This window comes from Trachypithecus francoisi, unplaced genomic scaffold (assembly GCF_009764315.1).
Source record: "Trachypithecus francoisi isolate TF-2019V2 unplaced genomic scaffold, Tfra_2.0 Lachesis_group2, whole genome shotgun sequence".
Classification (NCBI taxonomy): domain Eukaryota; kingdom Metazoa; phylum Chordata; class Mammalia; order Primates; family Cercopithecidae; genus Trachypithecus; species Trachypithecus francoisi.
Window position 1 is genome coordinate 173,272,699 of NW_022681465.1, and position 24,750 is coordinate 173,297,448.

Genomic DNA, 24,750 nt, shown 5'->3' on the forward strand with positions numbered 1-24,750 from the left:
GTCGCTCTGTCGCCCAGGCTAGAGTGCAGTGGCGCGACCTTGGCTCACTGCAAACTCCGCCTCCCGGGTTCATGCCATTCTCCTGCCTCAGCCTACCGATTAGCTGGGACTACAGGCGCCTACCACCACACCCGGTTAATTTTTTTGTATTTTTAGTAGAGACAGGGTTTCACCATGTTAGCCAGGATGGTCTCGATCTTCTGACCTCATGATCCACCCACCTTGGCCTCCCAAAGTGCTGGGATTACAGGCGTAAGCCACTGTACCCGGCCGGGACTGTTTTTAAAATACATTATTTGAGTGTAATTTGTACTTTCTCCAAAGTACCAGGTTTATCCAAATCTCAGTATGCTACATTAGTTATCTTCTAGGTGTATGGACTTGTAACTGGTATGGCATCTTAAAGAAACCATTTCAAGGGAATGCATTTATGGTGCCAATTTCCAGGTTTCCTTCAACATCTTAGTAATAAAAAATAAACTGTATATCAACTTATCAATACAGGTAAATATGTATAGTCTTTCCTCTTTCAAAAATCCCAGTCCCCTCCCCCTCCCCCAATTCCTGGTTAGCAATATAGAGCCTTTGTCTGAAGAGACATTTTTTTTTTAAGTTTTGACTGTTTACCAGATTTAAAAAGTAAGTCAAGATATAGAAATCAATTAGAAAAAAAAAAAACTCAGCAGGAAATTTGATAAAAGGTATTAAAAGGCAAGTCACAGAAGGGCTAAAATATAATAAAAGATATTCTGCTTAATTTGCATCAAGAAAATGCAAAGTAAAACAAGTTGCCCATTGCCCCTTATCAACTGGCAAAAAAAGAAAAAGTAATACAATGAAAACATCCAGTGTTGATAAGGATGTAAAGCATATATTTAGATACACTAAGAGAAAGTAAAAACTGGTAAAACATTCCTGGAGGGCAATTTGTCAGAAGTTATTGATATTTAAAATTGGTACACTCCCTGGAAATTCTACACCTAGAAATCAAGGTTACAGAAAAACTCACACAAAAATTAAAAAGACAAGTCATTGTACCTAGAATAATGAAAAATAATTTAAATCAATTTAAATGTCTATCAATAGAAGACCTGTTAGACATTTTTCTTAGACATGGAATACTCAGCAACCATTATATACAATGAAATGAAAAACTGCCCATTACTTGCAAGCCGAGCGTGATGTTTCACGCCTGTAATCCCAGCACTTTGGGAGGCCCTGGTGGGTGGATCACGTGAGGTCAGGAGTTTGAGACCAGCCTGGCCAACATGGTGAAATCCTGTCTCTACTAAAAATACAAAAATTAGCCAGGCGTGGTGGCAGGTGCCTGTAATCCCAGCTAATCAGGCACCTGCCTGAGGCAGGAGAATTGCTTGAACCCAGGAGGTGGAGGCTGCAATAAGCCAAGATTGCACCACTGCACTCCAGCCTGGGTGACAGAGCAAGACTCCATCTCGAAAAGACAAACAAACAAAAAAAACAAAGTACAGAACATTATTTCTGTATAAAAATGAGCACCCACAGTACAACTTTTAAGCATCTGTATTTAGATGTTTGTATGAGCATAAGGAAAGAATCAAACTGGAAGGATACTTATCAAACTTAACAATGTGGAAACTTTATAACTATCTGTATACTTGTTTGATTTTTCTTCCCTAATGATCACAAACAATCTTGACATTAAAAGAAAACTTAAAAAAAAAGAAAATAAAAAAACACATGGCTAGCTGCCCACCACAGTTTCTCACTTCCCATTTCTCAGTATATGAAGCCTATACAGTCAGGAATTACATGGGCCCTGTGACTAGTTCTTGTCAGCTGAAGGACAGTGTAAGTGATACGTGTCAGTCAAGGTAGCTGAGAAAACAGCTATGCTTTCTTTCTCTTTACCTCTCTCTCTATACCAACGGAAGGCCAAAGGCAGAGAAATTTAAGGTACTAGTTCCAATGCTTCTCAAACTTTAATGTACATACAAATCACCTGGAAATTTCATTAAATTGCAGATTCTGGTTTGGTGGGTCTGTGTGGACCTTGAGACATGCATTCTAACGAGCTCCTGGGTAACACCAATGCTGCCAGTCGACACAGAGGCCTTTATATAGGAAAGTCCTAAGGGCTAACAAAACCAGAAGAATGAGAACCCTGAGTCCTTAAATAACCATGTGGAAGAAAGCCACCTGGAACAGAAATATCTACACTAGACTATTAAATGAGCTAGTCCATGTTTGGATCACGTCATTGCAATTTTGGAGTTTATTTCCTACAAGTAGCTAGTTCTACCCTAATACGAAAATGTCTGCTATTTTGAACAAAACTTTAAATTTTTCTGTCTTCTTAAAGTTTTACCTTCATCAGATTTTACATCTGCCTGATTAGAATCTTCTACACTGGCCTCAGAAGATGGTTGTTCAAAACTTTTTCTAAGTTGCTGTAAAAAAACTTCCATGGACAAAGTAAAATGCAGTTCTTTATTGTTTAGCCAGTGTACAACAAAAGGTCCAGTCTTCTCTTCATTTTCATTTAGACTCAGAGATGTAATAGATGGAAGAAGTGGAATGTCTGTAAGAGAAAAAAAGATTGTAAAATTAAAATTTTTACCTTCTAGCGTATAAAACATTCATGTTTCATATTTTTATTACTATTACATTTAAATTTTGTTTGCCTGAAAGTCTTTCTCTTTCACTTTTTAATTTTATTTTGAGTTTTTTTTGAGACAGAGTCTTGCTCTGTTGTCAGGCTGGAGTGTACTGGCGTGATTCTGGCTCACTGCAAATTCCCTGGTTCAGGCCATTCTCCTGCCTCAGCTTCCTGAGTAGCTGGGATTACAGGCACGTGCCACCACGCCCAGCTAATTTTTGTATTTTTAGTAGAGACAGGGTTTCACCATGTTGGCCAGGATGGTCTCGATCTCCTGACCTCGTGATCCACCTGCCTCAGCCTCCCAAAGTGCTGGGATTACAAGCGTGAGCCCCTGTGCCCGGCCTATTTTGAGAATTTTTAAAGACTATTTTTTAGAGTAGTTTTAAGTTCATAGCAAAATTCAAAGGTACAGCCATATTCCCCATCCTACATATGCACAGCCTCCCACATTATCAACACCCATTACCAAAGTGGTACATTTATTACAATTGATGAATCCACACTGACACATCACTATCACCCAAAGTCTGTAGTTTACCTTAGGGTTCATGCTTGGTGTTGTACATTTTACAGGTCTGAACAAATTTATAATATTTATCTTTAAATCTCTGGAATACATTTTATTTAACCTCTAAATAAGATTTCCAGCTGGGGCTAGTTGTGCAGCGGGGAGGAGATGCCAGTCAGCAAGAGATCCGCTGCTGAGGAGAGAAGCATCAACAGCAGCATCGTAGCTCAACAGAAGAACCCTGAAGTCTATGTGGGATTTTTCCAATCTTCCAAATCAAATATCCAGAAAATCAGTGAAGAGAGGGTTGGAATTCATACTTATGGCAGTTGGTAAATCTGGATTCAGAAACTTTACATTAATCGACTGATTATTCCTCACAGATTTGTATTCTCCAGAGTATCCAGATCCTTCTCACAGAATTAAAAAGATTGTGTAGGTGGAACTACACAAAGTTTTAATCAAAGAAGGTGGTGTTCAGTTGCTGCTCACAAGAGTTGATATCCTAGGATTTAGAGTTGCAATGGGTAATAGTAATTGTTGGTTACTGACTACACTGACAGGAAACTGAGGACCACCTAAATGGAGAATCATGATAAAACAGATGTCAGATGCCTGATAACAGGGTACAGTGTTGTTTATACTTCATTGCTCCTTCAGGACATGGACTTAAACCATTGGATACTAAGTTTATGAAGCTTTTGCTTGAAAAAGTGAGTATCATCTCACTTATTGCCAAAGTAGACATGCTGATACCAGAGAAATGCCAATAGTTTAAAAACAGATAATGAAAGAAATCCAAGAACATAAAATTAAATATATGCATTTCCAAAAACATAAGATGAAGAAAATAAACTTGTTAAAAAGATAAAGGACTGGCTGGGTGCAGCGGCTCATGTCTGTAATCCTAACACTCTGGGAGGCCGGAGCAGGAAGATCACTTGAGGCCAGGGGTTCGAGACCAGCCTGGTCAACATGACGAAACCCCATCTCTACTACAAATACAAAAATTAGCCGGGCATGGTGGCACGTGCCTGTAATCGTAGCTACTTGGGAGGCTGAGTCACAAGAATCACTTGAAGCCAGGAGGCGTAAGTTGCAGTGAGCTATCGGCCATTGGACTCCAGATTACCAGACTAAGTTATTCTGTGAGTAATTCTGTAAGTTTAAAGTTGAAGTAAAGTTCTATCCTGGACAACCAGCTATCACCAGGTTTGCCTGGGTGACAGAGTGAGACTCTGTCTCAAAAAAAAAAAAGAAAAGAAAAGGAAAAAGGACTGTTTATCTCTTGCTGTGGTAGGCAGTAATACGACCACTGAAGTTAATGGCAAGAGAGTCAGAGGAAAGCAGTATCCTAGGGGTGTTGCTGATGTTGAATATGGTGAACACTGTAATTTTACAATTCAAAGGACTATGTTGATAAGAACATACATACAGACTTGAAAGATGTTCCTGATTATGCCCACTATGAAAACTACAGAAGCAAAACACTGGCAGCTGACTTACAATGGAGTTGGTAACAAGAAGAATAAAGGGCAGCTTACTAAGAGCCCTCAGGCACAAACAGAAGAGGAAAGAAGAGAGCATGTAGCTAAAATGAAGAAGATGGAGACAGAGATAGAGAAGGTGTTCAAGATGAAGGTCAAAAAAAAAAGTTCAAAAACTGAAGGACCATGAAACTGAGCTCCAACGGTGCCAAGAGCAAAAAGGAATTTAAGCACAGGGCAAATAATTAGAGGAAAAACGATATCAGTTTGAGAATGAGAAAGCAAACTGAGAAGCTCAACTCAACAACATATTTTAGAACAGAACTCTTCAAGATCCCTGAAAAAGAACAATAGAAAGTGAAGATCTTTTAAACTCTCTACTGACCACCAGTTATGCATTAGTTGTCAACGCCAGCTTGGACATCAGTGTTAGATGAATCTGTCTAATCAATCTTTACCAGTTTTGTCTATAATGATGGATTTAACAGGCTGACAAAAATTTTTTTTTGTTATTGTTTTTGATGGAGGTTATGATGCCTTGAATTGTCCATGGTGTTGTGCACTTAGAAATAACAGCTCTAAGTACATTTCCTACATTTTCCTTTTTGTCTTTCGTTGAACAGATATCCTCATTTTAATGCAAGAGAACATTTTGTTGTTATACATTCATGTCCTGGTGGTATGACTGTTGACAGGATATTCCAAAATAAAAGGATACTGCAAGGTTTTCAATGAGGATAAATTGCCATAATATGATACAAACTGCTTTTTCGATAATTATAATACAAAGGTTCCATTCAATGAAGCATATACAATAATGTAATAATACATATATTTATATTTTATTTTATTTTTGAGACATAGTTTCACTCTTGCTGTCCAAACTGGAGTGCAATGACGCAATCTCAGCTCACTGCAACTTCCGCCTCCCAGGTTCAAGCGATTCTCCTGCCTCAGCCTCCCAAGTAGCTGGGATTATAGGCATACACCACCAAACCTGGCTAATTTTGTATTTTTAGTAGAGACGGGGTTTCACCATGTTGGCCAGGCTGGTCTCAAACTCCTGACTTCACCACTGCCTCAGCCTCCCAAAGTGCTGGGATTATAGGCGTGAGCCACTGCACCCAGCCAATAACATAATTTAGTCTAATACAGTTGATCCTTCCATTGTTTAAAAACACACATGAAAAAAGAAAAAAACCTATATGCTTACAGTGCATCCAGAGCTTTTTTATAGCAACATTTGTTTGTTTTGGATTTTTAAAATATACATTGGCCGGATGCGGTGGCTCACGCCTATAATCCCAGCACTTTGGGAGGCCAAGGCGTGTGGATCACGAGGTCAGGAGATGGAGCCCATCCTGGCTAACACAGTGTAACCCTGCCTCTATTAAAAATACAAAACATTAGCCAGGAGTGGTGGTAGGCACCTGTAGTCCCAGCTACTCGGGAGGCTGAGGCAGGAGAATGGCGTGAACCCGGGAGGCGGAGTTTGCTGTGAGCCGAGATGGCACCACTGCACTTCAGCCTGGGTGACAGAGTGAGACTCCGTCTCAAAAAACAATAATAATAAGTAAATATATATAATCTTCATTTAGTGCCCTTCTTAGCTAGAATCTCATTACTAATTCATTTTTTTACAACATTAAATTTAGATATTTTCCATATATTGGTCCTGCTAAAATAGAATATAGCATCTTTCTTATGGTAGTAACCAACAAGGAAACTTTCCTTTAACTCCCTTTTTATACTTTTGTTAAGTAGCAGGGGGAAAAATGCATTCATAGATAATTTCTAGGCAAAATTGTAAAGCTAATGAACCAACCTTTTTCTATTTAAGCTATTTCACTAGAAGAGAAAAAAAGTCTTTTTACCCTCAAAGAGAAAAAAGTCACCATTCTGCATTTAGTTATATTCATATATTGCATTTCTGTATTTTTGTTTCTACTGTCAAAAATCCACATAACAATGTGATGTAAAAGAAAAGATTTCCAACATGTTTGCCACTATTATTATTAGTAACATATTTAAGTGGTCAATTTAATGTATCTATTGTAAAGGAAATTAAATTATATATTTTAGGTCATATAGCATAATTCATTTAACCATAAATGTTTTAAAACTGAAAAATATTCATATGACGTCCACAATTTGTAGCTCTGTTAATAGAAATATCTTAATTTATAACAAATTTTGATAATAAGCAAATTTTAAACTGATCCGCAAAAAAAAAAAAAAAAGTTGGCTGGGCGCAGTGGCTCACGCCTGTAATACCAGCACCTTGGGAGGCCGAGGCGTGCGGATCACGAGGTCAGGAGTTCGAGACCAGCCCGGCCAACATGCTAAAACATCAACTCTACTAAAAATACAAAAATTAGCCAGGAGTGGTGGTGCCTGCCTGTAATTCCAGCTACTCAGGAGGCTGAGGCAGAAGAATCGGTTGAACTCGGGAGGCAGATGTTGCAGTGAGCCCTGATTATACCACTGCACTCCAGCTTGGCGACAGAGCGAGACTCCGTCTCAAAAAAAAAAAAAAAAAAAAGTCATCACCATAATGTCAAAGGAACTAGTAACATATGTATCTTAATATCAACAACAATTAGTTTTTACTTAATAGACTGATCTATCAACCTCTTTAATGAGCTAATTCTAAGATGGACTGCTTATTTGTTAGCATCAAGACTGAAGTTGAGGTTCCCTTCTCATGTTCAAGGAAAGCATTCAAGACAGTCACCTCAGCTAAAAAAGCATTTGTTCCTTGGTATTACTTTTTTTTTTTTTTTTTTTTGAGATGGAGTCTTGCTCTGTCACCCAGGCTGGAGTGCAGTGGTGTAATCTCAGCTCACTACAACCTCTCCCTCCCAGGTTCAAGCAATTCTCCTGCCCCAGCCTCCCAAGTGGCTGGGACTACAGGTGCCTGCCACCACACTCGGCTAATTTTTTTTTGTATTTTTGGTAGAGAAAGGGTTTTACCATGCTGGGCAGGCTGGTCTTGAACTCCCGGCCTCAGGTGATCCGCCCACCTCAGCCTCCCAAAATGTTGGGATTACAGGGATGAGCGACCGTGCCCAGCTCCTTGGTGTTACTTTTGATATGAATGTAAAAGTGAGTATACTGAAGTACCAATCCAGTGAGTTGTTGCAAATAATCCCTAATTATGGAAGTAAGCAAAAATTTAAGTATCACATTAAATCAAACCTGGATCATGCTAGTGTCTGCTAAACTGTAAAGGCTAGAATGAACTCAAGGAGTGTAAACAATTTTCTCCAAATCTATTTTTTAAAAGAAAAGTAAAGAAAGGCCAGGCACAGTGGCTCCTGCCTGTAATCCCAGCACTTTGGGAGGCCGAGGCAGGCAGATCACAAGGTCAGGAGTTTGAGACCAGCTTGGTCAACATGGTGAAAACCCGTCTCTACCAAAAATATAAAAAATTAGCTGGGTGTGGTGGTGGGCGCCTGTAATCTCAGCTACTCAGGAGGCTGAGGCAGGAGAATTGCTTGACCCAGGAGGCAGAGGTTGCTGTGAGCCGAGATCACGCCATTGCACTCTAGCCTGGGCAACAGAGCAAGAGTCCGTCTCAAAAAAAAAAAGAATATTTCATAATAAACAAAAACTCATCAATATTTGTTAGTGGTTATCTTCTAGAGAGAGGGACAAAGGTGGAGTAGAGGTGAAAAGTAGGCTTTTACTTTTCACTTTCTGTACAAATAACACCTTATGCAAATATTGCCTTTAATGTTTTTCTAAAGTAATATTCCAGGCTCTACTTTAAATGCTCCAATTATGACAACTAGTTTTTAGACTCATAAAAATTATTTACTTGAGGCGGACAGAATGCTTGAGGCCTGGAGTTCAGTATCAGCCTGGCCAACATGGTGAAAACCCGTCTCTATTAAGAATGCCAAAATTAGCTGGGCATAGTGGCACATTCCTGTAACCCCAGCTTCTTAGGAGGCTGAGGCATGAGAATCGCTTGACCCCAAGAGGCAGAGGCTGCAGTGAGCCAAGGTCGCACCACTGCATTCCAGCCTGGGCAACGGAGCAAGACTGTCCAAAAAAAAAAAAAAACAAGTTACTAAAATAATAAGTCCTGGCTAGGTACAGTGGCTCATGCCTATAATCTCAACACTTCAGGAGGCCAAGGCAGGTGGAACTCTTGAGCCCAGGAGTTCGAGACCAGCCTGGACAACATGGTGAAACTGAGTTTCTACTGAAAATACAAAAAATTAGCTGGACATGGTGGTATGCATCTATAGGCCCAGCTACTTGGGAGGCTGAGATGCAAGAATCACGTGGGCCTGGGAAGTCGAGGTTGCAGTGAACCGTGTTCAAGCCACTATACTCCAACCTGGGCAACAGGAGTGATTCCCCATTTCAAAAATAATAAGTCCTTAAATCTTCAAATTCATAGGTAGACCCAGATATTCTAGATCTCTTAGTCTAACAGTACATATTTGACTACAGAGATAAGTTTCTTAATTCTCCCAGTAATAACTTTTACATATTTCTGCCCTCTTTATGGAATGGATCTAAAGATCAAGTACCAAACACAAAGATTCTAACAACTATACGATAATTATAAAATACTACTTTTAGAGGTTGGACATGGCGGCTCATGCTGGTAATTCCAGCATTTTGGGAGGCCAAGGCAAGACGACTGCTTGAGGCCAGGAGTTTGAGACCAGCCTGGGCAACACAGTGATAAAAAATAAAAAGTAAAACAATACAATACTACATCCGTAGTACTAACCTTTATTAAGTAACAGTTCAAATATTATCTTTTGAATAAACTAATAATGAACTTCAATGCGTTATCAAGATCCTAACTCACAAGTCAAATCATGGTCTTAAAGGGCAAACAGAAATCAGTGAGCTTGCTACAATGAAAAGTGGGCTAAGAAAGTCATCTCCAATATTTTACTTATTTGAAAACTAAAAGTATAACTTACTTGTCATAAAATCAAACTATTCAATTTCAGAAACATGTTTGGAAGAATGTTTCATTACCTGTGGCTGGATTGATGCTGGCTGCAATATGAAAGTGGCAAAGTGCATTGGCATGCAGTGGAGTGCTCCTGTGCACATGATGAGGGTCCTGCTGATGTGGCAGATACCCAGTATGTGCTACAAGTGCAAGTGATCTCCTTCGACCTCTTCGAAAATGTCTCAGATTTACCTGTGTGAACAGAAACAAAACTAATGCCTATATTGTCAAAAGTCGTACATGTGTAGGTTACATAATGATTTTCAGAAGTTACATATATCCTAGTTCAGAACATTTTATATGCTTTATATGTAAAAACGCCTTTTAACGTTTTATATGTAAAAACATCTTTCAATATTTTGGTACAGCAAATTTGAATCCTGAAGAATAAAGTTATGACTTAAAGTACCTAGATGTTCTCTTAATCCTCATACAATATTTTGCAATTTTTATTAGGCTTATTTTCTTAAAATGTAGTTCCTAAAATCAAATGTTAAAAATTTTTTTTTCCAATACTATTGTTTGTAAATGATGTCTCTGCACACACTGTCCTCTTTTGTCTATAGGTAACTCCTTATGACCATATAGTATTAAATAATATTACCATTGCACATGGAACATTTCATAATTTACAAAGCATTTTCATAGAAATCATCCCATTTGATGCCATGAGGCAGGCAGTGTAAATACTGTTATTCTCATCTTTCATATGATAAAATAGTCTATATAGAACCCAAGATCATCTAGCTAAGAAGAGACAGGGCAAAAAGTAGAACAAGTCTTCAGATTCCTGGTCAATAACTTCTTTCAGCTATTACTATACGTAACCATTCTATTCGTTGTTGAATCAATAAAGAATTTATTATATTCTGAGCCATGAGAATACTATTCAAATTAGAAAAATCGTTGCTGCATAATCATACAAAGCATTCAAAGATAAATTGTTTTAAAATCACTTCTGTTTTCAGGGTCAGGTGTGGTGGCTCACGCCTGTGATCCCAGCACTTTGGGAGGCCAAGGCAGGCAGATCACTTGAGGCCAGGAGTTCGAGATCAGCCTGGGTGGGAGGATTACTTGAGCCAACATGGCAAAACCCCATCTCTACTTTAAATACAAAAATTAGCCAGGTGTGGTGGCACACACGTGTATAATCCCAGCTACTCGGAAGGCTAAGGATGGAGAATTGCTTGAACGTGGGAGGCAGAGATTGCAGTGAGCTGATACCGCGCCACTACATTCCATCCTGTGTGACAGAGAGAGACTCTGTCTCAAAAAACGACAAGCCCTCCCCCCCCCAAAAAAATCCACAAAACATAAAATAAAATCACCTCCTGTTTTCAATATTAAGAAATTAATAGGCCGAGCACCATGGCTTATGCCTGTAATCCCAGCCCTTTGGGAAGCCGAGGCAGGTAGATCACTTGAGGTCAAGAGTTCGAGACCAGCCCTGGCCAACATGGTGAAGCCCTCTCCCTATTAAAAAATACAAAAATTAGCTGGGCATGTGCATGGTGATGCACACCTGTAATTCCAGCTACTCAGGAGGCTAAGGCCAGGAATACAGTGAGCCAAGATCATGCCACTGCATTCCAACCTGATTGACAGAGTGAGAATCTGTCTCAAAAAAAAAAAAAGAATCTGTATTACTGTTCTATTATTTCTCAGCCTTTAGGCTATGATCAAATGTATTACTATTCTACCTTTAGCATGTCCAAAAACCAAAAATTGACTTTCACTTTCAATATTAATTTGTAAAGACCCCAAGTTCTGGGGGGTGGGGCGGGGTTTCTAAAGATAAAATGGTAGAAAAACAGAATAGGATAAACTACTCAAGCTCTATGAAAGGAAAAATAAGTTATTTTTAGAGTTAAATCTTTGCATTCTCAGATTTTACTTTGTTACTTCAGCTAAGTCAAATGTAATCATCCTTTTATCATCACCATCAGTAAACCTAAGATTAACTTCATAATTATAGGTAGTTTTGTGTTCCAGACAAAATCTAGATAAAAAGATATTTTTGAACCAAATAGAACTGAAAATTTTCTAAGAATGATTTTCCTAGGATATAGATTTTTTATAACATGACTTTGTTACCAAAACGGCAATGTACCAAAGGTTTTAAAACTTGTAGTAAGTAATGGAACAAAAACACTCACTTCTAAAGCATTTTGAACTCGTTCTTTACTGGAAGCATTTCTCTTGAAGTTATTTGTTAAATTAATTGATTCAGTCCAATGGCTGTAGTCACCTCCGTATAGCAAACAATCATTTGGTAAAAATGTCTCTACCCAAAGACGACACACATTATCTTTGCAGCAAGTCAACAGTACATTACATACAGAAGCCCTAAGGAATGAAAAGATTTTAGAAGCAAAAATATAAATACCACATAGTATCACAAACAATTCTACAATGTTTCTGTAATTACTTAAATGTACCAACTAAGATGCTAATAAAGAAAATATCAATATGTATAGATTTCATCACAGCAAATGCTTGCCAACCCATGTCTTTTCTGCCTAGAATTCAGTAGTTCTTGTTTCAATAATCTCGCCAAATGTTCTTTCTTTTTTTTAAGAGATGTGGTCTCACTATGTTGCCCAGGCTGCTCTCAAACTCCTGGGTTCAAACAATCCTCCAGTTCAAGTAATCCTGCCACCTCATCCTGGGATTACAGGTGTGTGCCACCATCCCAGCTCTCAATAAGATTCTTTTTACATCTAAAAAAACAAAGACTGAGATTAAGCCACAATCTCTCAATTGACACACAAGAAATAACCACATCTTCTAATAAAATTTTCTGATTTATTGAGTGGATAGTTATTTGAATTATATCATATGCTTCATTTCCACTTCCTATAAAGGCACCTGTACAGTCACAAAAACCTACAGTAACTACTGAGTACACTTATTCTCTCCTTGCCTAATAGATGCCCAAAGCAGTGAAATGCAAGAATTGAATATTCATGATAAAGTACTAAACACTTTCCCTCCTTAGTCATCCTTGACTTTCAGTTAATTTCCTTTTTGCCATCTCCTTAAAATAAAAGCGAAAATCAATTACATATATGTTAATAAGTCCCATAAGCATCAACAACTCAAAGGCTGAAACCCTATCAACAAGGACTACCTTCCATCAGGGAATTCAGTAACTTTAGAAGAGAGAAAGAAAAAGTCACAATATTTTGTAGTAGCAACTTGTTCCAGCATATATATCTGATTTTTAAAAACGGAACAATCAGCAGGTTTTATCAGTAACTCAGTGAGTTAAAGTAATGAGAAAAGAAATCACAATACTGTCTAAAGGTCACCTTGTTAAACATACCTACCTGACTGAAAAAGAAGCTGCAGAAGAGAAGGGAGAGCAGCATGATTTGTATTGGTTGCTCCCTCCTTCTCCTTCCCTCCTCCATTCTTGCATCTCTTTCCCTCTGGCTCCCTCTCCTTTGTCTATTTCCCTCTCTTCTTCTCCCTTTCTACCTCCTCTCTGGGCTTCCCTCTCCCACCAATCTTTGCTTTCACAGACTTTCCAGGCCACCCTCCCTTTCTACCTGTCTCCTTCTGTCCCCTATCTCTCCCTTCCTAGCATCTTTTTTTCTTTCCTTCCCCAACCCCTTGTTTCTCCTCCTTTCCCCATCCTCACACCCACCTCACTCCATTTTTTCTCATTCTCTTTTCTCTATCCCTGTCTTGGCTATAGCTACACTATAGCTCAAAACATCTAGTCAGCAAAATTCATAAAACAGTGAAAAGGTAGGAAAAAAATTCCACATGGTGTGGCCAAATTGAAAATGGCCATATGGTACAAAATGGGATTTCTGGCTGCGCACAGTGGCTCATGCTTGTAATTCCAGCACTTTGGGAGACCGAGGCAGGCAGATCATCTGAGCTCAGGAGTTCAAGACAAGCCTGGGCAACATGGCAAAACCCCATCTCTACAAAAAATCCAAAAAGAAAAAAATATATTAGCCCAGCATGGTGGCACACACCTGTAGTCCCTGCTATTTGAGAAGTTGAGGCAGGAGGATCAGTTGAGCCCAGGAGGTGGAGGTTGCAGTGAGCCATGATTGGGGCACTGCACTCCAGTCTGGATGACAGAGCAAGACCCTGTCTCAATACAAAACAGAACAAAAACACATAACAAAAAACAAACAAACAAACAAAAAATAGGGAATTTCTACCTGTATTTAAGTAATAGGTCTCTATAACCTACTAAAATTCAGTATGATATTAACTCTTTCCAGAACTACAGATAAAAAAGAAGGGACTAGGGGTATGTATGTGTGTGTCATTGTGTGCTTGTGTGGTTAAACTTACACCGATTTCACAAAAGAATAATGTAGGGTATTAACCTACTCTTTCTTTTCCTCAGATATGCCGGGTGCAGTCATATAAACATACAAGAACTCATGGTATATCCTCTTAATAAAGCTATTTTTTAAAAGAAGAAAACCAGGGAAGAGCTACTAGAAGGTACAAGATGACAGAGTATTTCTGTAAAAACATAAACAAACAACAATCTGGAGAAAAAGGATGACAGAATTAGAAACAAAACAAAAAGAAAAAGAAAATATGTACAACTCTGTGACTTAAAGACATCTGATATGGAGTAAATTATCCCAGCTTAAACTCCTTTAATATGGCTCTTATCCTAAGCATCAAACATAGCTGACCCACAGCCACAGATGTGCAGGCCAGAGACTATTTAATATTACTCCAATCTTCATAGGCTCAGAAGGCCTATTAACTATGGACTCTCAAAAGTGAGAGAAGCAATCAAAGTAACAAAGATGATGTTCCTTAATATGTGGGGGAAAATGACCAATCCACTGACCTAGGCATATATTTGCTTGTTTTACGCCAGGAAAATCCATTTACGGCTCGAGGATGGGCCAGATACACAAAAGAAAAGTCAGTTTCTCCTTGGGATTGTTTTTCTGAACTTCTATCTGGAGAAGTAACAGCTGTCCGCCAGTTTTCTACATTGTACCATACCTTCAAAAGACAGTCATCCTAAGGAAAAAAAGAAACCAGAAAAACATGCAGATCAGAATTAAAGATTAAATCAAATAGCAAAAGTACGACTTTTCTCCAAATAGCAAAAGTAAGACTTTTCTCCCCAATGGCAAGAACTCGGGGATGGGAAGAGACATTGGGCACAGAGGAATTAAGAACAAAATTCTGATTCTGGCACTTTTCTATTAGCATTCCCTAATTGTGCTTTAAAAACTGAAGTGTGTGAATGTGTGTATTCTGTTCAAGAAAAACGCTTGCTAATTACTAGAGTATGGGGAATGGAGTCATTCAGGAAAGACTGAAAGATAAAACTAAGGATTTCTTTTCCAGTAAGCCAAATATTAAATAACAAATCAATACCACTAGCAGACATATGAAGAATGCTAATTATTGGGGGGAAAAAACAAAAAACAAAGTACTTTTCATGAATTTTCAGGTGACTTTTCAAAGAAAATGTTGATGATGAAACTAACAAGTTAATATATAAATACTACATAAAATACTCAAATTTATAGTCCTAATTTGGGAAATAAGAAAAAACCAAAGGAGACTAGAATGTACCAGGTACTGCTTTTAAGCTGTAACTGAGTTCCCACCTGTAAAGTCAATCAGAATAAACAGCTCCACTTCTCTCCTAAAAAACAAAAACCTTCCTGTGGTTTTAGAGTATCTTACACTCTTAGTTTGCAGAAGGCTTTGAGCCATGAGAACAATAACTTGACTTATTAGCAGTTTATGAAATGCTCTATGAACCAGTGAATAAAAATAACTTCAAAGAAATACATTGCTTTAAAATCAACAGGTAATAACAAAGTATGCACACTAAAGAAATGGTTACTAGTATCTTTCTAGAAAGCCTATGAAGTCTTATATATTAAAAACAGCCTAATATACATCAGCTAAGAGGTAATATAAGTCGAAGCTATGCTTTATTGATTGTATACTACATGAAAGGCACTGTGCCAGTGACTCTATACTGCATATATTGTCTAAATTAATCCTATGATAATGATCTATGAGGTAGGTGTTTTTTCCCTCATATTATATATAAGAAAAGAAAGGTTCAAGAAGATTAACTTGCCCAAGAGGATAAAGCTGGTAAATGGCAGATTTATATCCAGATCTGCACCTACGTCTGTGTTATTTCAATTATATCACACAGTCTTTTAACACCACAAAAATGCAGTCAATTTCTGCTACTTAAAATTTATAATGGCCGGGCACAGCAGCTCATGCCTGTAATGTCAGGAGTTCGCGACCAGCCTGGCCAATATGGTGAAACCCCATCTCTATTAAAAAATACAAAAATTAGCTGGGCGTGGTGGCGCGTGGCTGTAGTCCCAGCTACCTGGGAGGCTGAGGCAGGAGAATTGCTTGAACCTGGGAAGTGGAGGCTGCAGTGAGCCAAGATTGTGCCACTGCACTCCAGCCTGGGTGACAGAGCGAGACTCCATCTCAAAACAAACAAACAAACAAAAAATTGTTAATGGAAACTATTATTTTCAAGTTAAATAAACAAAAGAATGAAGCCAGTTAATGTTTTTAAAGTTTCAAGGTAAACTATAAACACATAATTTGGCAACAGCATTTTCACAATTTACCTTCCCAGCAGTGGCAAAAAATTCTCCATCTGGTGAAAATTTCATTAAATGAACTTGGGAAGCAGTTCTGTAAATTAAACAGATAAGGAAAAATTTGCAATGAAAACTAAAAAGAAAAAGTTCAATATTCTCAAAATTATATATTAGCAATTGGTTCAAAAGACAGAAAATTTTATAAGTTTCACACACATCTTTATGTACCTGAAAAATGAACTAGTTAGTAAGATAAACTTTAAATATAAAAACATCCATCCATAGAATCACGGAAGGAATGGCTTGTCAAAATCTTTAAAGTCTAAAACAAAAAAGTCTTAACTTTCATTCCCTTAGAATGAGAGAGAATGGTTTCATTTTTTAAATCTGGAAATCTAGTTTCCAGAACCATGGATCCCTACATGCCAACATACTTCAGGGATAATATATAATAAATTTGCCTTAGGGTAATACTTACCTAATTAAAGATTATGTATGGGTTAACAAGGGACTTGCAGCAATTAGGGATTCAGCCTACCAGCTTCACCTATATACTTGGTACATACTTGCCTTTTCTTCTCAAAGGAACTTTGGTTCATTTCTCTTCATTGTCCTCCCTTACAGCTACTCATATATATCGATCTCAAGACACCCACCACTATCATTGCTTTCCTTTTCTTTGACCAAATTCATGATTAGATAGGTCAATACTAAATTTATTTGTAAAGATATCCAAAGAGGAATTCTCTCACATTTCATTTCAGATACAAATAACTTTTTTTTTCTGATTTTAAGCATAATACATTGTAGAAAAGCTGATACAGGTAGATAAAAAGAAAATGAGGCCAGGCACGGTGGCTCAAGCCTGTAATCCCAGCACTTTGGGAGGCCGAGACGGGCAGATCACGAGGTCAGGAGATCAAGACCATCCTGGCTAACACAGTGAAACCCTGTCTCTACTAAAAACTACAAAAAACTAGCTGGGCGAGGTGGCAGGTGCCTGTAGTCCCAGCTACTCGGGAGGCTGAGGCAGGAGAATGGCGTGAGCCCGGGAGGCGTAGGTTGCAGTGAGCTGACATCCCGCCACTGCACTCCAGCCTGGGTGACAGAGCAAGACTCCGTCTCCAAAAAAAAAAAAAAAAAAAAAAAAAAGAAAATGAAATCATTCATATTTTTCACCAATACTGCCACATCCTTTCCTCAGACAAAGCCAATGTTAACATTTTAATACATAAACTTCCAAATCCTTTTCTCTGCTCTCTCTACTTTCTGCAGAAAAAGGTGGGAGAAGTAGGGCTAGAAACTGAAGTCATATTTATCACCCATTAAAAAATATGACACGGGCCAGGCACGGTGGCTCATGCCTGTAATCCCAGTACTTTGGGAGGCTGAAGTGGGCAGACCACAAGGTCAGGAGTTCAAGACCAGCCTGGCCAACATGATGAAACCCTATCTCTACTAAAAATACCAAAAATTAGCCAGGTGTGGTGACACGCCCCTGTAATCCCAACAACTTGGGAGGCTGAGGCAGAAGAATTGCTTGAACCCAGCAGGTGGAGGTTGCAGTTAGCCGAGATCATACTATTGTACTCAACCTGGGTGACAGAGCAAAACTCTGTCTCAAATAACAACAACAAAAATTCGTCATGAACATCTTTGCATATAGATGCAAAAGATGTGTATATTTTTCCAGGTGTACAGATCTACATTATTTTATTGGCTTATGATACTCCATTGCATATGTTTACAATGATTTCAAATAATTTTTCACTGCTGTTTTCTAATTTTTGCTGCAACAACAAAAAGAGAAGTGAACATGCCTGCACACACATTTTTAGAACATCTGGTTAATCCTAAGGATATCCTTAAGACAAAATACTACTTTTTTTTTTGTTTTTTTTTTATTGAGATGGAGTCTCACTCTATTGCCCAGCCTGGAGTGCAGTGGTGTGATCTCGGTTCACTGAAATCTCTGCCACCCGGGTTCAAGCTATTCTCATGCCTCAGCCTCTCAAGTAGCTAGGATTACAGGCATGTGCCACCACACCTGGCTAATTTTTGTATTTTTAGTAGAGATGGGGTTTCACCATCTTGGTCAGACTGGTCTTGAACTGCCGACCTCAGGTGATCCGCCCACCTCGGCCTCCCAAAGTGCTGAGATTACAGGCGTGAGCCACCATGCCCGGCCTACAGCTCTTTCTAAAGAATTATTTATGCAAAATTCTGTTCCCTTTCTACATGTTAACCCATTACCTATCCGAGGGGTGCAAAATACATGGAACCAACTCCTTTGAAATCTCCTCTGTAAATTCTACATATGGGACATCTGCCTTACTTTGGTATGTGATATTTATGCTATCACCACTTCATATAAATCTAGTCAGTTTCACTTAACATCCTATTATACCAGTCTACTGGTTTATTTTCTATCTACCCCTATCTGTTCATCGCAATATTCTAAGCATCTTTAAAGCTGCCTGGAACCATTCAACAAATATTTGTTGAATTAATGAATGAAACCTGGAAAACTTATTTAAAGGATATGAAAAAAATTAAGCCTGTTGAATCATACTTCCAAAATGTGCCCTAAAAAGATAATATCAGGGTGGACGCAGTGGCTCACACCTGTAATCCCAGCATTTTGGGAGGCCAAGGCAGAAGGATCATGAGGTCAGGAGATCAAGACCATCCTGGCTAACACAGTGAAACCCTGTTTCTACTAAAAATAGAAAACATTAGCCAGGCGTGGCGGTGGGCGCCTGTAGTCCTAGCTACTTGGGAGGTTGAGGCAGGAGAATGGCGTGAAGCTGGGAGGCGGAGCTTGCAGTAAGCTGTGATCACACCACTGCATTCCAGTCTGGGCTCCATCTCAAAAAATAATATCAACTGTACTCTACTCCCTTATTGACAGTATACAAAAGCACCTATTTCTCCAAACACTATTACATGAGATTCATCCTTTTTCTGAAATTTCACATTCTTAATTTCAAGTGAGATCACCTTTTATCGCACTTATTGTTAATATGTTCTATACCTTCTTAAAATTTTCTCTCCATTGCCTGACGTTGCTTAGTATTGTGATACCTGTTCTTTTCTAACTAATTTAAGGTCTACTTTTAAAAACGCATTTGCCCAAAACTGCACATATTTCTCCTTATGTTTGTGTTTCTTTCCTTGTGGACATTTTGCTTTATAGAAATGTTTTATTGATACGGTTAGAACTATTAATTTTTCCTAGCCTATCCATTTCCAGTTTGGGAGTCATTCTTAGTCTTTCCCTAACTCTTTAAAGCAGCATTTCTTGTCAAACAGCAATATAACATAAATGACAAATTTAGCCAAATATGTAATTTAAATTTCCTATCAGCCACATTTTTTTAAAAAGTTGAAACAGGCGAAATTAATCATATATTTTATTTAACTTAATATATAAAATTTTAATTTCAACATATTTTTTAAAATGTTAGAGATATTTTACACTTTTTTTAATACTAAATTTTTAAAGTACAGCACATCTCAGTTTGGACTAGTTGCATTTCAAGTGCTCAATAATAACGTGCAGTTAGTGGCTACCATACTGGACAATGTAGCTCTAAAATATAAAATTTCACCTGTATTTTCCTCTAATATTTTTGTTTCATTTTATGGAAATTTTTTCCTCCATCTCACATTTGTTTTGGTATCAGGTATGAAAGACTCTAACTTAATTTCCCCTCTACAGAGCTAGCTAGTTTTCCCCACTATAAAATACTACCTTAGGCCGGGCGCGGTGGCTCAAGCCTGTAATCCCCGCACTTTGGGAGGCCAACACGGGCGGATCACGAGGTCAGGAGATCGAGACCATCCTGGCTAATATGGTGAAACCCCATCTCTACTAAAAAATACAAAAAAACTAGCCGGACGAGGTGGCGGGCGCCTGTAGTCCCAGCTACTTGGGAGGCTGAGGCAGGAGAATGGCGTAAACCCAGGGGGCGGAGCTTGCAGTGAGCTGAGATCTGGCCACTGCACTCCAGCCTGGGTGACAGAGCAAGACTCTGTCTCAAAAAAAAAAAAAAAAAAAAAAAATACTACCTTATAGCTGGGCATGGTGGCTCACAACTGTAATGCCAGCACTTTGGGAGGCTGAAGCGGGCAGATCATCTGAAGTCAGGAGTTCAAGACCAGCCTGGCCAACATGGTGAAACCCTGTCTCTACTAAAAATACAAAAATTAGCTGGGTGTGGTGGTGCATGCCTGTAATCCCAGTTCCTCAGGAGGCTGAGACAGGAGAACTGCTTGAACCGGGGAGGCAGTAAGAATTGCAGTAAGCCTCGCATCATTGCACTTCAGAGTCTAATCCTGGATCCTAATCTGTCCGTTCCTACATCAATAACAAAATGCTTGATCATCTGTGGCATGAGAATTCATTTTACTATACTGTATATCTTTATTCTTCTTTTCTTTCAGAATTTCTCTGACTTTCCCATAGTTGTCCTTTTAAGCAGAGCTTAGAACTATGCTCAATAGAAATTCCACTCAGATTTTGGCAAGGATTACGTTCAATATACAGATGATGTGGGAAATATAGATCTCTTCACAATAGGAAGTCTTCCATTCAAAAGCATGAAAGTCATCTAACTTTTCGTATAATTTGGCAAGTTTGTATTTAATGGTCTTCATATAGGCCTTACACATTTATGTTTCTTCCTATTTTATTTGACATTTTTAAAAAATGTATTTGTAGAACACAGGAAATAGAAAATTATCTGTGTATAAGAAAAAGCAAACCATAGACTAAAATGTCGGTGTGGTTTTATACAACTAAAATACATTTATAGTAAAACCACATAGAACAATAGGTTTATCAGTTTACTCCCCTGATTAATTGCTTACTTGCAATGCCAAATGCATCTCCAATCTCCAAAGTTAAGATCTGTTTTATTTAAATTTTCATCTTCAGTTGGCTTCTCCAAGTTCGTATTAGACCAGAGTTGCAAATAGCTCGAACCAGTTAAAAGACGACTGCCTAAAAAAAAAAATATTCATCATTTATATTTAGATATTTAATAGTGACTTAAATTACATGCTCAAGAATTTCACATAAAACAACTTCTTAAAAAAGTCAAATATCAAAAAAAAATATTTTGAGGAACAGAGGAGAAGGCTGTATTTTAATTTTGTTAAAATAGCTTGAGATAGAAAGGAAGATATCTTATAATTTCTCATTTAACAAATATTTAATGAGCATCTTCTTTGTCCCAGGCACTGTGCTAGACATTGGAAATACAATGACAAATAAAACATTGCCCTTTTTCATGAGTCCATATTTCAGTAGAAAGACATGGAAATATGATACCATGTAAAAGTGTTACATACATGATAGAAATGTGTGCAAAGCTTTATGGAAGCCCACAGGAAGGAGACATTAATGTGTACCTGTAGTAAAAGTGCCAGGAAATGTGATGAAATGCAACCTGGTCCTTAATGGATGAATAAGCAGAAGAGACAGGCATTTCAGAAAGGAAACCTAACATGAACAAAGGCATGAAGACATATAAGTTCATATATTTTTCCTAAGAATGCCTCTTAATCTGGTATAGGTTAAGGAGTAACATACACGGAAAAGCTGGAAAAAAAAATTACCATGGAAAAAATGCCAAGGTGAGACTGTGAAGAGTTTTTCAAGTTCATAGCATTTGGACTAGGTTATAGGCAGTTGGGAGTAAAAGATTTTCAAGTGGCAGTGGGAAATTGTCGGGGAGTTGTTATAAAACTGGATCTGTATTTTAGAACAAGAAGGCTTAACTGGAGGAGGAGCAGTCAACAGATGGCGAGGCCTGTTGAGTCCCCCTCTACTGAGATAACATACAAAAATCACATATACAATATATGCATTTTTCCAGAAAGATAATCTGTAACTTTCATCGAGATTTCAAAGACTCTAGTATACAAAGAAGGTTAAAAATACTTCTTAGAAAACAACTCTAGAGACAGACAACATCAAGGAAAACATAAATGTGTGGCTAACGAACTATTAAACTATTAAACCTGGTTAATTAACTATAAAAATTCAGATGGTAGGCCAGGCATGGTGGCTTACACCTGTAATCCCAGCACTTTGGGAGGCCAAGGCGGGTGGGTCACCGGAGGTCGGGAGTCCAAGATTAACCTGACCAACATGGAGAAACCCCATCTCTACTAAAAATACAAAATTAGCCGGGTGTGGTGGAGCATGCCTATAAACCCAGCTACTCAGGAGACTGAGGCAGGAGAATCGCTTGAACCTGGGAGGCAGAGGTTGCAGTGAACTGAGATCACGCCATTGCAATCCAGCCTGAGCAAGAAGAGTGAAACTCTGCCTAAAAAAAAATTAAAAATTAAAAATTCAGAGGGTAAATCATAAGGATCTCAATCAAATATTTAAAAAGCAAGCATCTGAAAGCCGTTTCAAAAAGTATTATCAAGGCTGGGTGCAGTGGCTTACACCTGTAATCCCACCACTTTGGGAGGCCAAGGTGGGAGGACTGCTTGAACCCAGGAGTTCAAGACCTGCCTGGGCAATACAGTGAAACCCTGTCTCTACAAAAAAAAAAAAATTACAAAAATTAGTTAGACATATGTGTTTGTAGTACCAGACACTAGGGAGGCTGAGGTGAAAGGATCACTCAAGCCTGGGAGGTCAAGGCTGCAGTGAGCTATGATTGTGCCACTGCAGTCCAGCCTGGGCAATAGAGCAAGATCCTGTCTCAAGAAAAAAATGAAAAAAAGAATTGTCAAGGTTTGACACCAAATAAATACAGGGGAAAAACAAGAGGTTTAAATGACAGATTCCCAACTTTATGACTTGGGAATTAAGTAGAAGGTCATGCTATCATTCACACAAAAGACAAGCAATTTTGGCAAAAAAACTGACAATAAAGATGGCCTTCACCTTGGCAATTAAAGACTATAGATTTGTTTATTTCTAGAATAATCACTATTTTTTAAATTTTTTGCTGAGAGAGGGTCTCACTATGTTGCCCAGGCTGGTCTCAAACTCCTGGGCTCAGACAACCCTCCCACCTCAGCCTCCCCAACTGCTGGGGTCACGGGCATGGGCCAAGCGTGCTGGCCCCCGTCTTCTTGTCTCAAAGGGAAAGTGGATCTCTGGCATAGACTTTAGAGCAGAAATCCCTGTGTCTAAATCCCAAGTAAGATGCTGAATTAGCCATGTGAATTTGATCTAGTTGGGCAATTTCTGAGTTTCAATTTTCTCATCTACAAAATTTGAGGTTTAAACACAGTTGTAAGGATTAGCTATAATATGCACAAAGTCTCTAGCACAGGCCAGGTACTAAGCAGAAGCTCAATAAATAGTAGGGCAACTAGATAGAAGGTTTCACAGACAGGGGAAGAAAAAAAAGCACAAGTAGTAATGAAACATTCCATTTAAATATGTTGATTATTCCACTTTTGAACTTACCAACAAATACAAGTTTTGTTTTGCTTAATATAAACGGAAGATAAATTAAGATATCCCATAAAAGATTAAGAATTTAATACAGAATACAAAATTAATCCCAGGTATGGAATGGAACAAAAGTAGGTAAGATATAAATATGGTATACTGATTTCAAACTCTAAGAATTAGATATTATAGATATTAAATTATGGATATTTAAGTAGGATATTATGGATATTAAAGCAGGAAATGGAGAGGACTATGTGCTTGCAAACGAAGCAGGGCGTTCCCGATAAGTCCTGCTCTTGCAAACAAAGCAGGACATTCCTCCCCTGCAAACAGGGAGGACAAAGGAGCCAGCTGCAAATAGCAGACCCTGGGAGCTTGTTTATATGTAAACATCTTGGAAATCCAGAAAGTCAGGGAAAGGTCAGAAAAACAACAATGTGTCTTGTGACTTGGTAACATTCCACAAACGATGGTATAAAATAAAGCGGAGCGTGTCGTTCGGCGTGGCCGCCATGTTTGTCTTGTCTTGTGTGTTCATTCCTTTGTTCAGGAAACACGCGGACCACAACATCTGGCGCAGCGAGCAGGGTCCGTGGCTCCACGAGAGCAAGGAACCGGAGGGGGAACACCCTGGGAAGGCGCGGGGAGACCGCGGGCAGGTGCCGGAGACGAGTGGTTTCCATCTCGACGGTTGAAACAGTGCCATGGCGAAAAGCAGCCAATCCGAAGAGTTCCTCAAGGAATTTCAGGAGCTGAATCTGAGTGCTCAGAGAACATTCACCTTCAGGACTGGGCGTGCAGAGCCCCCGACATGGGGTCAACTGAGAAAGCTTACTCAGAAAGCTGAAGGGGTTGTTCAACAAGCTGGGCAGCCCAAAACCCCACTGACTTTATTCCTGGCTATGCTGGCCGTAGTAAATTGTCAGGTAACGGCTGGAGAATTTACATACTGGGCTTATATTCCTTTTCCACCCTTATATCAAGGTGTGGCCTGGGGAGACAGAGAAGTCTCAGTATTTACTAATGATACTGCTTGGATGCCATTGCCTTTTTTAAACCAGGATCCTGAATTAGACACTGGCACAGTAAAGAGTTCATATCAATTTGGAGT

At 38.7% G+C, this 24,750-nt stretch overlaps 1 protein-coding gene and 1 pseudogene across 5 annotated transcripts in view; one reads left to right on the forward strand and one right to left on the reverse strand.

The window, feature by feature from the left end:
- The window catches only part of DMXL1 (Dmx like 1), a 178,854-nt gene that overhangs the window by 118,275 nt on the left and 35,829 nt on the right, over positions 1-24,750 (reverse strand). For all 5 annotated transcript variants that reach the window (XR_004430118.1, XM_033181474.1, XM_033181471.1 and 2 more), the window contains 6 exons: positions 21,083-21,215; positions 16,238-16,304; positions 14,455-14,633; positions 11,777-11,966; positions 9,644-9,812; positions 2,348-2,560 (listed from right to left, as the gene is read on the reverse strand). Coding sequence is in view for 4 of the 5 variants with exons in the window: in XM_033181474.1 (XP_033037365.1) it covers positions 2,348-2,560; positions 9,644-9,812; positions 11,777-11,966; positions 14,455-14,633; positions 16,238-16,304; positions 21,083-21,215 (951 nt within the window). In the remaining variant the exon portion in view is untranslated. The remainder of the gene's footprint in view (positions 1-2,347; positions 2,561-9,643; positions 9,813-11,776; positions 11,967-14,454; positions 14,634-16,237; positions 16,305-21,082; positions 21,216-24,750) is intronic.
- Positions 2,966-4,997, forward strand: LOC117065976 (annotated as a pseudogene).